This window comes from Melospiza georgiana, chromosome 1 (assembly GCF_028018845.1).
Source record: "Melospiza georgiana isolate bMelGeo1 chromosome 1, bMelGeo1.pri, whole genome shotgun sequence".
Lineage (NCBI taxonomy): Eukaryota > Metazoa > Chordata > Aves > Passeriformes > Passerellidae > Melospiza > Melospiza georgiana.
The window spans coordinates 109,352,700-109,368,778 of NC_080430.1; the positions used below are offsets into that span (position 1 = coordinate 109,352,700).

Sequence of the window (16,079 nt, forward strand, 5' to 3'; positions counted from 1 at the left end):
CCACTGGCAGCACACTTGTTGCTCCAGGGAAGCTTCATGTTGTGGTGGCCACTTTTCTCCACAGTTAAACACAATTTTCAAGTCACAAAATGGCCAGCATATTTGACAGTTTCTCCAAAGCACATTCCTTATACAACTGTGCTCAAAGCATCCTCCTATCATTGTTAAAAAAGCAGATATTGCTGATCAGATAAACACTTCCCTTGAGTAAGTTTCTTACAAAATGCACAACCATGTATCTTGATATAGCTGCATATATAAAGCATGAAAGCAGACCCTGTAAATATTGATTTGAGCCTCCTACTCATGCAGATGCAACTTGATAGAAGAGATCATAAAAGTTTAAAATATATTTATGAAAAAAGTGGGGTACAGAATGATAGCAGCTTAACTTCCTCTCAAGAATGGGATGCTGAAAGCTAGCACCCAGCCATCTACCTACCAACAAGAAATTCCTGACTTCTCAGAGCTGTGACACCATGTGTTTCCTTAGGGGGGGGAAAAAAAATGTGTTTTGATCAAGCACACCACCGCGGCATTTAAGGTTGTCATGTAACATGAACCGACTACACAAGAGAAATTCAGGCATTAACATACAGAGAACAGACTAGCGTGCACAAGTAATTTTGGATGCAGACAGCTATTCATGCAAATGATTCAACAACTCTACTATTCCACTAGGAAACTGTGAGTCAGACAAACATGGGAAAAGCAAGACACTCCAATTGTCTCCCCTTGACTTCCCAAGTGCCCTCCCACCAGAGCGTGGAACTGCTCTCCCTGCTTGGCTTCATCCAGGTGGGATGAAGCTGTCTTTGAAAGCAGGAACCCACCAGGGTTCTTCTCAGGAATTTTATGGAGTAGCTTAAGGATTAAGAGAGTTTATGACTAGCTTCTACAGTGCTCTGATCAAAACCATGCTTTCCCAACTTCCTCAGTGAGCTTTAATAAGATGTGAATGAGAAATTGATCCGGACACTTTAGTTTACAAGGAGTATTTCAAGTAGCTTGAGGAAACTACTTTATTGTCCATTAGGCATAAAACCAAACACAATGCTTACAGGCCATTTTACCACCGTGCTGACAGCAGATTTCTTTCAGAATACATACCCAAAAACCAAGGCTTGCTCCAATACAAAACTCTACAGGAAACCACGGTTTAAATTTCACATTTTTGAAGGTTAAGGAAAAAAACCCTTTAGATTTTAGTTCCCCTAAGAGGCAATAATACAACACACTTAATTTAAGTCCCACTCACTTCTTTTTAACTCACTCTAAAGTTGAAGAAAACTCAGATTTCCCTCTCTGCCCCTTAACTGTTCTTCTATACTTTTGTCTAGCTTTTCTACTTTAAAGAAAAATATGCATAGTTCTTATTTGCCATCCCTCTGGGTCCACCTTTTCCTTGATCAGATTTTGTTTCAGTGCACCAACTAAATTTGTTACTTAGCATTAGGAAAGAAGGATGTTTTTCCCGCTAATTTCTTCCTCCAATTTTAGCCCCTCTCCAAACAGAGACATTATCTTTTGATCCTTGAATCCATTAAACCAATTCAGCAGAAGCACACTGGCATACAGAAGTTAATCTAGCTCCCCAAAAGATATGCTGCAACAAGGTAGTTGGTAAGGTATTCTCACCCTGCTCTTCCTCTCCTTCTTATTTTCCATTTCAACTTATTACTTCCATCTCTTTCTTCTCACAAAGTAATCATGCTCTGCCTTCAAAATCCTGCTAGCTCAGTTATTTACCCTTTCTGGCCTCCTGACAGGTTGGAAAGCTCCTTTCCCCTTCTAAAATCTAATCCCTTCAGATAAAATAAATAACAGCTATTTCAGACCACTATAATTAACACTAAAGACAATTAAAGCTTTTCAGGTGGGGCTTTTTTGGAGCTTTTTTGATTATATAAAGATTGGGGTGAGGGGAAAGATATTTAAATTTTCCTTCTAGCATTAGTTCCCTTTTTGGGAGGGGAGCCTGAGAAGAGCTGCAGAACCCTGAGCCACAGGCAGGGCTGCACGGCCACTGCTCCAGAGGCAGTGGAAATAAAAGAGGCAGAATGCTCCTGTGGCTGGAGCCTGAACCAGCTCCCTGCAGGAGGGACAGGCCATGGAGGGCACTGCCATCCCCTGTGCCAGGCCATGGAGGCACTGCCAGCCCTGTGCCAGGCCATGGAGGGCACTACCAGCCCTGTGCCAGGCCATGGGAAGCACTACCAGCCCCCGTGCCAGGCCATGGGGGGCACTGCCAGCCCCTGTGTCAGGCCATGGGGAGCACTACCAGCCCCTGTGCCAGGCCATGGGGGGCACTGCCAGCCCTGTGCCAGGCCATGGAGGCACTGCCAGCCCTGTGCCAGGCCATGGAGGCACTACCAGCCCTGTGCCAGGCCAGGGAGACACTGCCAGCCCTGTGCCAGGCCATGGAGGGCACTGCCAGCCCTGTGCCAGGCCATGGGGAGCACTGCCAGGCCATGGGGGGCACTGCCAGCCCCTGTGCCAGGCCATGGAGTCACTACCAGCCCCTGTGCCAGGCCATGGAGGCACTGCCAGCCCTGTGCCAGGCCATGGGGAGCACTGCCAGCCCTGTGCCAGGCCATGGGGGGCACTGCCAGCCCTGTGCCAGGCCATGGGGAGCACTGCCAGCCCCTGTGCCAGGCCATGGAGGCACTGCCAGCCCTGTGCCAGGCCATGAGGGGCACTGCCAGCCCTGTGCCAGGCCAGGGGCAGCTGCTGACAGGGTTAGGGGAGCTGGGTAGCTCTGGCAGCTCTGCTGCTGGTAATCTATGCAGAACAATGCCACAACACCAGAGCATCCCACAGCAACTAGGTTGGTAAGATGACAACCCCGTAGCAAAAGAAGTGTCCAGTCAAATCAGTCCTGCACTTTACAGATATAAAAATGCCTTAATAAGTTAGAATAGTCAGCTGAGTTACCAAGCAGGAGGAGGTGGAGGAGTGTGGTTTGCTGTTTTAGCAAAAATTTGGACATGGGCCTTCTGTATTAAAAAAAAAAAAAGAATCTCATCTATTATATTTTTTTCCTGGAAAGATACAGATTTGACCTGATGCCTTTGTATCTCTCAACAATTAAAACAACATACACAAGCTTCTGAATATTTTACATGGCAATCACAGTTACTACCATATCATTATCCTGTACTGTAAATCTAGCCTACTATTACATTCATGATTCTGATTATATCCACTGGCAGTCTGGAAGCGAATATACTGAGACTGAGAAAAACTGAGTGGTTAAAATTCTACTTTAGCTCAAGAAGGAGAGATCTTTTCTTAATTCATTACCACAATGAATTCAATTCAAACTCTAAAGTCTTGAATTATCCTCCTCTGTACCATGGGGATAATTTTGCCAGTTACACAGTAGTGTAGTGCTACTTCCACACATCAATACAATGCATTAACAACTCAACTAATACTATGTTTACTATTGAGTCACTGCACATTCTACATGCCATGCTCATTTTGACACATTTGTTCTTCCTAGCTTGAATAAACCTCATTTTCCTTAGCTTTTTAAAAATTCCTTACTTTTGATACTTTCCAATGCCTAAACCTGAACAGAACAGCTTGTATCTAGAGTACTTTCAGTGGAAACAACCAAAAAACTTGTATTCAAGTGCATTTCAAAAGTAACACACTAAAAGTCTCACGAAAAAGGTAACTTACAAAGACTTCTAAGAGATAAAACCAGTAATAAGGTTACTTTGAAAGTGTGTCAAATACCCCAAAAGGAAAGCAAAACTACAAAGTTCTGAAAGGACATAAAAGTCTTATTTTTGCTTTTCAAAAATCAAACTGTAACTGTGTTACACATACTGCTCTGAATTGGCAGCAGCTTCAGAAAGCCGATTTTGCAGCAATTTGAGGCTGACACCGAAACCATGTTAGTCCCATTCTGCCTATTTTATTTTCAAATGGTACTTGAGGAGGAAGAAAAGCAGATTCAAAGACAGGGGAATTTTGCATTGCCATCCCTGCTAAGGAATATGACTTTTTCAAGTGTTTGTGCTGGGAAAAAAACCCATCATAATCATATTCTTACCAGATCCAGTCAGTTCTAGAGAACTTAAGTTTTCCTCACATGATTTCATGGACCACATAGCTTTGTCTTATCTGTTCTTCCTCAAAGAACATTTACTTTTCCCCTCCCAAGTAGTCAGTCACTGATCAGTGTGTGTTTTCAGAGAAAGTGTTTTGTTTTTTTTCCCAAGAAACTGTATTTTCAAAGAGATAATCAGCAAGATACATACTTCAGCATTACTAAATTAAGAGACAAGAGAAAATAAACCTAAAAGCTCAACAGATCATTCTGAACTGCTGATTAGTCAAACTGTGCAAGCTTAGAGCATCTTGTTGTTTCCCTCATCCCTTAAAAAGCATTTTAAGAACTTGAGCAAGATGTGAACCAGGTCTTGCAACAATCTAGGAGAGCTTGCAGAAACTACTGTATCATGACAAGACAAGACATTTTCTAAACTCAAGACGGAAACTAGTACTGATCAACTTGATAAAAGCCTACAAAAAGCATCACCACAAACAGCCAGTATCACTGTCATATCTGAGATAAGGAGGAATAGCACACAAGGTTTTTGTGTGACTAGCCAGAGCTGCTAGTTATAAAATCATTAGAAACACAGGGAAACCCTCAAAAAGGCAATCAGTTGAAGCAGGCTCCCTCTTTATCTGAATTGCAAACAGTTTGTACTACAGCCATAGGATTCTGTTAGGACATCTGTGCTCCCATTTACACTTTCCAACTTGTCAACCCAACTCTCAGCTAGGTCCTCCCCATTTGGCATCAAAACTAGATGGGTTAATTACAGCACTTCAGATGACTCGAATTCTTCTGAATGGGGCGATTTCAATACAAGGGAGGGAATTTATCAGGCATGCCACAGGTGAAACAGCCAGCCCTTGTTAAGAAGGAAGGAAGGAAGCTATTTAAGTCAACTTCATCTTCCTTGCTTCTCCCTCTTCCCCACATTTCAGACAAAAGATCAAGAGGAGTCTCAAGCCATCCCAAATAGAAATGAAATGAGGAGGGCAACACGAGTGGATTTCCCCTTCTCTTTCACACTAAACCCACACACCAATGCTCCCACCCCCACACTGGCCAGACACACCACACACTTCTGCTGCTACTTGTCCAGGGCAGCTTCCAACCAGAGGATGCTCAGTAATTAACCACTGGTGCTACTGAGCCCAAGAGTTCCAATGCTGTCCCTTGGTGTGCACTGCAGACACCTCAGCACCCATGAAACAAGAGCTCTCACCAGCAAGGTGAGGACAAGCTGGTCTGGTCACCCTGCATCACAGTAAGGGCTCAGTATGACCAGACTGGACTTGAATGACTCAAAGCCAAGGCATCAGACACAGGATGCTGCCCTTACTGCAGACCGACCTCCCTCGGCCACTTTTGAAGCCTCCTAGAACCTGCAGAGAAAAATCAACAGCAGCAGCAGAAGCAGCTAAAAATATCACTGTGGTGAGTAAAAGCTCAGGATTCAGCTGAAGGGTGTTGAGAAATCACTCTTGAAATTATTCCAGTAATCTCTCATTTTGAATAAACATAAGCGGACACGCACACACAAAAGGCTTAAAAGAAGGTGGTTTAGGAATTTCTGCATTACATTTCTGACAGGCTGACACAGAAGTGCTAACTGAGTACACACAGGTGCCAATTTGCAGGGGAGCCTGAGAGCTGTGGCTCCTTCGTTAGAACTACCAAGCAGAAGAGTCTTAAGTGCAAAGGCTCCTCTTCCTCTCACTCCTGATATCAAAAACCAAACTAAAACAAACAACAGCATCATCAGACCTGGTCCCTGGGCACTCTGAGGAGGAGAGTGAGAAGTGAAGCACTGTCGTAGAGTTAAGCTCAGCTCAGAAATCACCCTAGCACCTCCACAAGACTTTCTGGATAAGGAAATAGAAAAACGAATGCCAAAATTCTTTTGGAAAGGAAAGCCAAAATGCAGCTTTACACCTTGCCTCCTGTAAAGAGTTTTCTGCTCTCTTCCCTTTACACAGACAAATGCTCCAGCCTGTGTTACCTGAACAGTATCAAACAACCTCTCTTCCACCACGAGCTATCCTCACTACCAAAATGCTTCACTCAGTCTTCATCTCTTATGTCCACCTTGGGGAAGGACTGGTTTCCTACAGCTGGTGACACTGTTTGAAGAGCAGTGATTACCTCCTTCCAGAAGTCACACACTAATGCATTATATCCAGCCTACATGACCTATTTTAAGTACCAAGAACATTGCAAACCACATCAGAACACTCAGGCTAGGATTTGAACCGAGTCAGAAGTCCCAAAAAGGTGCTAGCTCAGAACTGTGCTATATGGAGCATATGTGTCCTAAATATACAGTGAAAAAAATAAAAATATATATATATATATATATATATATATAAACAAAATCCATACATTGGTAAAGTGAGTGAGGCTAGAAAACGTCATTCACTTTCCATTTCATTAAAATGATCTGTCCTAGCTACAGAAGTGTACTGGTGCACATAATAGGCAACCTTATAAATTAACTAAGAATTTATTGGAAATGTTTATAATACATTTGTGCACTGCAATTTTGATTATTTTTGAAACTAGAAGTTGTATTAAGAACACATCAAAGATACTTGTTCTCATCGGGGATTAAGTCCTTAGCAAGTTTGAAGGTTTTCAGATCAACTAAAATTGGCTGAATGCAAAGCATGTAAATTTCTAAAAGCCCAGAAAAGCCATTTTTCCTTGTTGATAATACCCCAAAAACAACCAGAACAGAATTCAATTGTGCATCTTCCAATGTTACTTTCAGATCAAGGTATTACAAGAAGTTCCAATCCCTTCCTTATTCCCCATTCTAATGCCTAGAAGATTCTGAAAGCATTCCCTGGAAACATGATTATATATTTTTACTGTCTCAACACTAATAAATCTCTTCCACATCAGATAAAATGCAGTTACCAACACTTGTCCCTTGAATCAAAAATATGATAAAAAAATTATCTTGCACATACATATTTGGCTACATGCCCTTAACAATTTCCTTCTGAAAAGAAGGGTGCATTTGTTGCTTCAGAAACGGAGAAGCAAAATAATAAGAAAGGACACGGGGAAAAAGATGAACAGAAGGGTTTCGAAAGTGACTGAAAATCTACAACATCTCTAATTAGGTTCCAGCTTCCAACACAATGGTGGAGGTACCATGGCCTGTTATCAAGTTTATAGCCAAGGGCACAAGACAATACAACCCCACATTCAATTTAATTACAGCCTATGGCTTTTGCAGTAGTGGTATGTTTCAAAGGGTTTAAGCACTCATTTATTTCTACACCATACATGAAATGAGGCAGCTCCCTGTCACACAGACTCACCAATTAGACTGAGCAGTTTCTGATCTCTTGCTCTCTAGAAACAGAGCAGTGGGCAATGGGAAATCTTTTACAGGATAATCACAGAATACTTTTTATGTTAAAAAAAAAAATATCAGCTCTCTGCTGCCTTTAAGCTTGTGCGTTTTATCTTTGATGTGCACAGAGTACCAACATAAGTCATTTCAGATTCTATAGGATGTAAAAGAGTGTCAAAATACAGCAGCACCTTCAGTGATGTTTTTTTTCTCCTGATTGTATCACAAAAGTCATATTTATTTGAGCTACAAGGAACTGGTCACCTCTTGCATTCCTGCCATCGCTGAAGGCTGGACAAAGCAAGTTCTCTGAACAGCTCATATGATGCAACTAAATAAAATTAGTATAACTTCTAAAAAGGAAAAATATTTTGAAAAATTAAGTGATAGTAGAAATCACCAGCTGAAATAGTTGCACAATTTAATACCTCAAACATATCATGCCAATGCAACCAAGAGGACCTACAAAGAGAGTATTGGACCTTTAGCTCCACAGCCACCATTCTAAATGCATGTATCAAAACTCCATCCTTGGATCTGCTCTGAAATACTCTCCCAAGCCACCTAAAATCAACTCTCTAACAACTCATTCAACATGGACCAACCTCAGGGAAGGAAAGAAAAGCCAGTTCCCTTCATTCCTTTCAGTGCATGTACTGCCCCCAAAGCTGCATATAAGATCTCTAATCTCTAATCTTTAACACCTAATCTCTATTCTGCTTGTCTTGTATTCATCTTGGGAAACACTCACATGCCTAACAAGCTTCATCTTCATTATAAGGAATGTATCCTGGGATATCCTACTTCCTTAAAAAGAAAAACCCTATCTTTCTTCAACAATCTTTAGAAGCACTCAGTTACAAATAACACTGACTTCCACCCAAAAGAGCCATAGCCAGGATTCCTGCATTTCACTACAGAGATTGATATGAAAGCTTTGGGGACCAAACTTTACACCACTACTACCTTATCCCCCTGCCCTCCAAGGATTTCAGAGCAATTTTGATGAGTATTAGGTATAACAGTCCCTTCCACAAATCTGCTTTCCACATCTGTAACTCAGCAGAAGATCAAAAACCTTCCTCATTAAAAAATCTGTAAGTAACAAAGTAACAAACAGCAGGCTCAATGGTAGATACAATTTCTTAAACCATAGATTAAAGTTTCTTTAATCCTTACCTTCTAGGATTTAAACCTCAGTGCTTCTTTTAAAAAAGAAAATTAGAAAACTGTGGATTTTCTTGCAACCTGGGATAATCTAGTAATCAAAGAGAAGAGCACTAACCATGCAGTAGGGCAGCCAGCACAGCACTAACCTCTGAAACCTGATCAATAGCAGCACTGTCACAAGAACTAACAAGGTCTTTAGCGGTCATCAGTCCTAATAGCCACTGTACTTCAAGCCCTTGAGATAGGGATATTGCTGCATCTATTACCCTGCAGAACTAAAGCCTAGCATCCTTACACCACCATCCTCAGCGTCCTTCCCTGAAGCCACCTGATGAGTTCTCCTGCCCTGCACACTGGGGAAGCACCTACCAACCATTCTGGTCAGAGTTCTAGAGATACTTGCACAAAACACAAGTCTATTTTGTGGCCAATTAAGGAATGTGCAGGATGTTCCTAGATCAGATTCTTATCTACTTCCTCCAAAATCCAACACTAAAAGGGGTTAGACTTGTTAGCTACTTTTGATTTGCTCCCGGTTGTGCCTACTGTCTACTCATATTCCTCACGTTCTATTGTTCTGCCTTCTTTTGCAAAACCTGCAGCCAGAACTAGATTTCTGGTTCAGGTCAAAGGAAGCCCTTCAAAGAGAATATAAGGCAATGAAAAGGCATGTGCCAGATCAAAAGACAGCAAAAAGGGCAACTCTGAATTTAAAGCAGAAGGAAAAAAAAAAAAAAAAAAAAAAAAAAAAAAAGGCATTTCAGGATTCCCCAAAACAGCTACGACAAATGCACATGGTTCAGGTTTTAATGACCAAGCTTTTGGTAGATATCTTAATAGCTAATAAATTCTTCACAAACAGGCTAGAGAAACACAACTGAGTTACAGAACAAATGTAACCAAAGCATTTGCAAGTGACAGGCAGCTTTCCTCCCCCCTGGCAGAGACCAAACTATTTTCCTACACCTATTTTTGGGTATTATTACTGTGGTAAGTTCAGCATGTACCAGATCTATAAAACCCAAAAGCTACCACCACATTGTAGCACCAAAAGTTCAAGCTTTAGCTATTGTTCATCTTTCAGCAGCATGGGAGATGAACAACAGCCAAATTACATCTCTCTGTCATCAACTTGAACTGAAGTACTGCTGTCAGTGGCAGGAAAATTGCTACACTTCAGAGCAAATAAGAGCTGAAAAGAAAGTTGTGCCATGATGGCAGTGCTGTATGCTTAAAATACACTATAAATGCTGCTCTTAAGGTTAAAACCTAAAGCAATAGTTGGATCAAGATGAACATTTAATGTACCTTTCCTGAGCTCTGGAGGAGGCTCCTACCAACTCAGTGTTGAAAAGACAATTTGGGGCTAAACGAAAAATGGGAGCTACAACACAAAAGCATAAAATCAACAGTCTTGCTCAGACAGTCAATGCAAATTGAAGACATCCCATTTAGTACTTTCATATTCCACACTTTGCTAAATGCTATTAAAAAAAATCAAAACTCACAGTAAAAAGAATATATGCTAAGAAACCTGCACATTATGCCACCACTTTTCACCAGAGCATTGCACAAATCCATGAGTTCTGCACAATCTGTCCCCTGGAAGACTAGTCACAAAGACAAACAATAAACCACAAACTTATGACCTTCATGTTTTCAAGGAATCAGTAATATTTGTCAACAGTGGAATTTAGTGTCATGGTACTTGATGAGATATATTCAGTAAAAAGGCCTAGAAACTCTTTGTTTATAATTAAGCAATAATGATTGAGGGCCAGGGCATTTCCTGGGGATTAATGACCGGGCTGGGAGAACCAATGGCTTGAGGCAATGCCTTGGGCCATTAACCTCAGCCAGTCATTAATTTCCCCAGGAAATGCCCTGGACCTCGATTAGTGTAAGTATCATAAAAGGCAGCTAGAGAGAAAAAGTTTAGCATTAACAGTCTCCCAAGGAAATCCATTCCACAGCCAGTATTTTTTCATTTTGTCACATCCCAGAAGTGCATAAGTTAAGACTGACACAAGATTGGGGATGAAAATGGGAAAAAAAAAAAAGAAAAGAAAAGAGAGAGACACTTTTCTATTATAGATTTACATTAATGAGGTTTGTAGCAAAGGCAAGATTCAGCTACAAAAGTGAGTGGGCACCTTGTTTAACTCGTGAAATTATGAATGGAGGTGAACATTTTCATATAATTACTGATAAAACTCACATTGTCTAGTTCTATTACCCTCGCTGACTGCTCATTTTCTTTCTTGATACACTTAGGAAGACAGCAGATGCCTGTGCACTCTATTTTAGCTATTTCTCCCTGTCTCCCCACAGCCCACTGCTAATGAGAATTACAGCTCCAAACGCTTCCCGCAGGAAGCTCAGCTTTGCAACAAACACTACAGCAGCTGGATTTCTCCTCGCCTAAGCTTTCTGCAAGTGTGAAAGGATTTGTGGGCCAGGGTAGAAATAGAGCTCTCTAGTCTGACAACTGAAAGTACCAGGACGCCTCATTTAACAGGTTAAAGACACACACACACTCCCTGACCACTGACTGCTCTGCCCAGTTCCCTCTTCCCCTTCCCAGACGCACGTGCAGCGCTCCTCCTCAAAAGCTGAACTGTGCCCGAAGTTCCAAAATTGCTTTCAAGACCGTTAAAAGCAAGGGGAAGAGGAATCTAGGGTTAAATACAGCGAGGAGCATTAGCTTTTACCTGGAATAATGAGCTAGAACAAAAACATTATCTGCACATAATCAAGCCTCTAAGCCATTCAGAGACACCAGATACACACAGCAGGGGATCGAGCTACAGCACTCCACTGAAGTGGTCCAAAAAAGCCTCCTCGAAAGAAAGGAGAGGTCACAGGTACATTAAAGAACATAGATGCTTATGCAGGCATTCGCTGGGAGCCCTGCCCTCCCCCTCCCCACCCCAATTAGCCTTCAGGCTGGTTGATTAGCTGGCAAACTCTTTGAAAGGGTCAGTCTGTCCAGAACTGGTATTTCCACTCGGGAAACAGCTCAGGCATGTCATATACCTGCGCCTGCCCCGCGCCGCGCTCCCTGGCTGACGGCGGCGATCCCTGTTATTACTTGACACAAGAATGTCGGAGGGGTTTCGTAATCATGTAGGGCAGCCAGCAGTAATGTTCTTGCCCGAAACGCGGTATTTTATGGGGCACAACGTAACTGCGTACGCTTTACAGATTCACTTGGAATGGCTTCCAAACTTCAAGGCAATTGCAGAGGTGCAGCGAGGCTTTAATTGAAGTAATTTAGCTCCGGCGCTCCAACACCCGAGAGGAAAGTGCTTTTGGAGGGGATGGGGGGCAGGCACCAGCATGCGCTGGCACACGGCACAGGGGGCTCTGCAAGGCACACATCAAGGCACAGCTCAGCAGCATTTTCCACAACACCGTTTTACCTTAACCAAACACATCTAATGAATTTGGGCACATTCCACGGCTAAGCTGCACCTAAACCCGTTTAATTGTGCTCTTACTGTATGTTTCGCCACTATGGTAACTAAGGCAAGTAAAGCCAATTTGCCTTACAAAAAAAAAAAAAAAAAAAAGGATCACTGCCAGGAAACAGAGCTATTTTAAATAAACAAATACAAGATGAATGCAATTGCCATATTAACCCTCTTGTTAACTTCTGAAGTTTAAAATTACACCCTCATTACTAGTGTGTAATTGAGTATTCTCCCGGCTGTTTCTTGCATTTGAGGTTATTCAAATAGTTCATTAGCACATCAAGAACACCACACACACTAATGATACCTGATGCCCCTATCTACTGTTCTGGCCCGACTTTCGACATCTTCCGCAAAAAGAGAAATAAAAGAGGGGGGAAAGAACTAAAAAGGAGGAAAAGGGGAGCCCATAGGGCTGAGCTCTCGGTGCTGCCACTGAGGGGGAGCATGGCAGCACCCAGGCACCAGTCAAGTCCAACACCCAGGCACACAGTGAGTGGCCACTGGACCAGTGGCAGGGCATGAAGAGATGAGGGGGGCAAGTAAGTTGGATAACTCGCGTCTGGGCTCTCTGGGTGCCTGAAGAGTGAGCGTGACCCAAGAGCCACCCCAGTGCTGGCAGTGTGCCTGAGTGCCCAGCCTTGGGGCAAGAAAGGAGGGGGGCAGTGCAGACTATGTGGGGCAGGGTGAGGGGCTGCCACTTTTTTTCTCTTTTTTTTTTTTTTTCCTTTTTCTTTTTCCGGTTACCTGTGTGGGGGTAACAATAGCAGGTGAAACTACTGTGGGTGAGGTGGTGCTTCTGTGCCCGTTTGCTTCGGGGAGGAGGTGAGGCAAGGGGTCGTGTTTCACTGAGACCACCACCACGGCGGGCGCAGCGGCATCCAGGGGCTCGGCGGGGCGGCGGCAGAGTCTTTTTGGGGAGGCAGAGGGCCCACAGGCATCGCCGCCGGCCGCAGCCCCCGCCGGGAACACGGCCTCGTAGAGCGCCCGCTTGGCCGGGGCCACTGCGGCCGCTTCTGCTTTCACCGGCGCAGCGTCCCCGTCTTTGGGCAGCACGTAGGGGTTGGCAGCGGGCGGCCGCGGCCGAGGCCCACCATTGAGGGCGGCAGGGGTGTAGCAGCCCCCGCCAGCGGGGTGGTGGAGGAGGTGGTGGTGGTGGGGAGGGGGGTGGTGGTGCTGGGGTGGCTGCAGTCCTCCCAGCTTGGTGCCAATGCCAGCGATACTGTTGAGGGTGGCAATGGAGACGGCACCGATGCAGTGGTTGGTGTAGGTCTTGGAGAGCTTGGCCGCCTTGGAGAGCATCTGCATGCGGGTACCCAGGAGGTTCTTCCCGATGGCCTTGTTCTCGTACCAGGTGATGTCCCCCTCGCTGCAGTGGTCCCGCGGGCGCTGGAAGAAGGCCTTGCAGAGGGGGTTGCGCTTGGAGAGGTACTTGACAAAGCTGGCATAGGGGCAGAACTCTGTGCCAGTCTCATACATGCGAGGCAGGTTCTCCTCGTCGCTGCTCTCCGCCCGCTTCTTGCTCCAGGAGGACGAGCGCGACTTGTGGTAGGGCCCCAGCGCCTTGAAGTAGACGAACTTGCGTCCGTCCTCATCCACGGCCAGCCCAAACGAGTCCTCCTCCAGCTCCCGCTGGTTCTCCCGGCCGCGGGTGCAGAAGTACATGCAGGTCTCAAACCAGACCTTGTTGAGGAGCCCGAAGGGGCTCTGGGTGCTGAAGACGCTGCACGTGTAGAGCTTGCGGAGGTCGGCGCGGGTGATGGCCTGCTTCTGCACCACCGGCCCGGCGCCCTGCTCCTCCAGCTTGCGGATGACAGCGGCCAGGGTGAGGTTGGCGGCGCGCAGCTCGGGGTCCTTGGTGAGGTCGAGGGTGCGGCAGTAGGGCGGCTCGTTGAGGTAGCGGTTGAGGGAGCTGCGGATGCTGATGAGGGAGGACTTGGAGTAGAGCTGCCCGCTCTTGGAGCGCGCCTCGGCGTAGAAGGAGCGCAGGACCCGGCAGAGCGCCCCCTTGTCCATGGTCTCGAAGTCGGGGCTCTGCGCCTTCTCGCTCAGGTACTCGCGGAAGATGCGCACGGCGTAGCGGGTGGCCAGCCGCGTGTTCTCGCTCAGCCGCGCCCGCTCCGGCCGCTGCAGCAGCAGGGCCGCCTCCAGCTCCGCGTCCTCCGCCGCCCCCCCGGGGCCGCCGCCGCCGCCGCCCCCCGGGGCAGCCGCCGCGGCGCCCCCCGGGGCAGCCCCGACGCCGCTGCTGCCGCCGCCCGGCGTACGGCCCGGGGCGGGCGGCAGCGGCTCCGTCTCCTCCTCGCCGTCCCACTCCAGACCCATCTCCTCTTCCTCCTCCTCCTCGTCCAGCAGCAGCCCCCCATCGGCTCCGTCCTCCTCCTCCTCGTCCCCCGTTATCTGCACCTCCTGGATCTCATCCTCCTCCTCGCCCTCCTCCTCCTCGCCGGCGCTGCAGTAGCGGTGCGGGCGGGGGGCGACGCCGCGGCCGGACGGCCGGTCCCCCGCATTGTTCCCGCCGCCTCCGCCGCGTCCGCCGCCCCCTCCGCCGCCGCCGCTCCACTCTCCGCCGCCGCCGCCGCTGCCAGGCATTCTCGCCATATTGCCGTCTCCCTGCCAGTCCTCGGGCAGGGCGCATGCGCTATATTGGACCGCAGCGCTGGAGCGCTTTTGTGTTTTAATGACCTTCAGCTACCGGGAGGCAAAGCCGGGCTCTTAAAGGGGCCGCGCTCCCACTGGCGGCGGCGGGGAAGGGGCGGGAGAGGCTGGCATGGATGGGGAGGAGGCTGAGTCGCGCTGAGGGGGTACCGCGGGGAAGGGAGCGCTACTTACCGCGCCCGCCGCTCACCTCGGGTCCGTCCCGTCGAGCAACGCTGACGGGCGCCGGGAGCGGGGGGGACGCGCCGGGCAGGTGCGCCCCGGCCCGGAGGCTCCCTCGCCACCCCCGGCGCCCGTCCCACCTCCCCATTCCCGAAAAAAAAAGCACTCCGCCTGTGGAGCGGCTCTCTCGGTAGGGACGGACCGCCACCGAGCTGCTACGACGCCTCGCACCTCCTCATTCCCCAGTAACTTAAACACAGACCAAAAAAGAAAAAAAAAAAGAAACCCCGCAAAGCGAAGAAAAGAAAAACCAAACAAAAACCCAAACGAAACCCAACCCCCCCCCACAGAAAAGGCTCGGGCTGTGCCTGTCCGCAGCACGGCTCAGACCTCGATAGGATGCTGCCGGGGAGCGGGCGGAGGAGCCGGCCCCGTTCCCCGCCTGCCGCGCTGCCGCGACATCGCTGCCGCCGACCTCGCACCTTTAATCGGGCGCCCGGATTTCGGTCCAGGGGCTCGGGAGGAGACGGGCGCTCGGGGCATTGCATCCGTGCGGCTTGCAGTCCGCCCGGGAACAGCCAGTCGGTCGCCGCGGCGCTCGCTTGGCTGGCGGGAGCCCCGGCGAGGCTGGCTGCGGAGAGGGAGCAATGAGGGCTCGGGGGCTGACGGGCGCTCCGGGCCGCCCTCCTGCTCGCCGGGGCTGCAGACCTCAGGGCAGCCGGAGGGGCCTCGGCCCCCCCGTGCCGCCGCTGCCTCCCACCGCGCCCGCCGCGCTCTTCCTCCGCTACCCTCCTCCGCGACGGAGCCAAACCCGAGGGGGCTCCCGCCACCGCGCCGGGGTGCGGAGCCGCCGGAGCCAGAACCGCCCGACACTTGGCGGCTGTTTTCGCAGAGGGGAGCCCCGGAGCGGCGCGGGCGGGCGGGGGGCGCGGAGCCCCGCTCAGCCCTGCCCCCCCGGCCGGCTGTGCCCCGGGAAGGCGGCTGCTGCACGCTGCCTTCCTCACCCTCCTGCCCGGGAAGGGACCGGGCCGGGCCGGGCTCGGGCACGAACCAGGGCATGAGCCTGCCGCGGGGAGAGCAGCCTGTCCCACCCGGGACGAGGGGGGTCCCCGCTGGTAGCCCCCCAACTCTCCAAACCAAAGGACCCCACAGAACTCCCCGTGCTATTTTGCCGGGCCATTTCTTT

General features: G+C 48.1%; 1 protein-coding gene across 1 annotated transcript in view; it reads right to left on the bottom strand.

The window, feature by feature from the left end:
* The window catches only part of KCTD1 (potassium channel tetramerization domain containing 1), a 68,252-nt gene extending 52,711 nt beyond the window's left edge, over positions 1 to 15,541 (bottom strand). Inside the window, exon 1 of the mRNA XM_058023931.1 lies at positions 15,376 to 15,541. Within this exon, the coding sequence (XP_057879914.1) occupies positions 15,376 to 15,441 (66 nt within the window). The 5' untranslated portion in view covers positions 15,442 to 15,541. The remainder of the gene's footprint in view (positions 1 to 15,375) is intronic.
* Between the last annotated feature and the right edge of the window lie 538 nt (positions 15,542 to 16,079).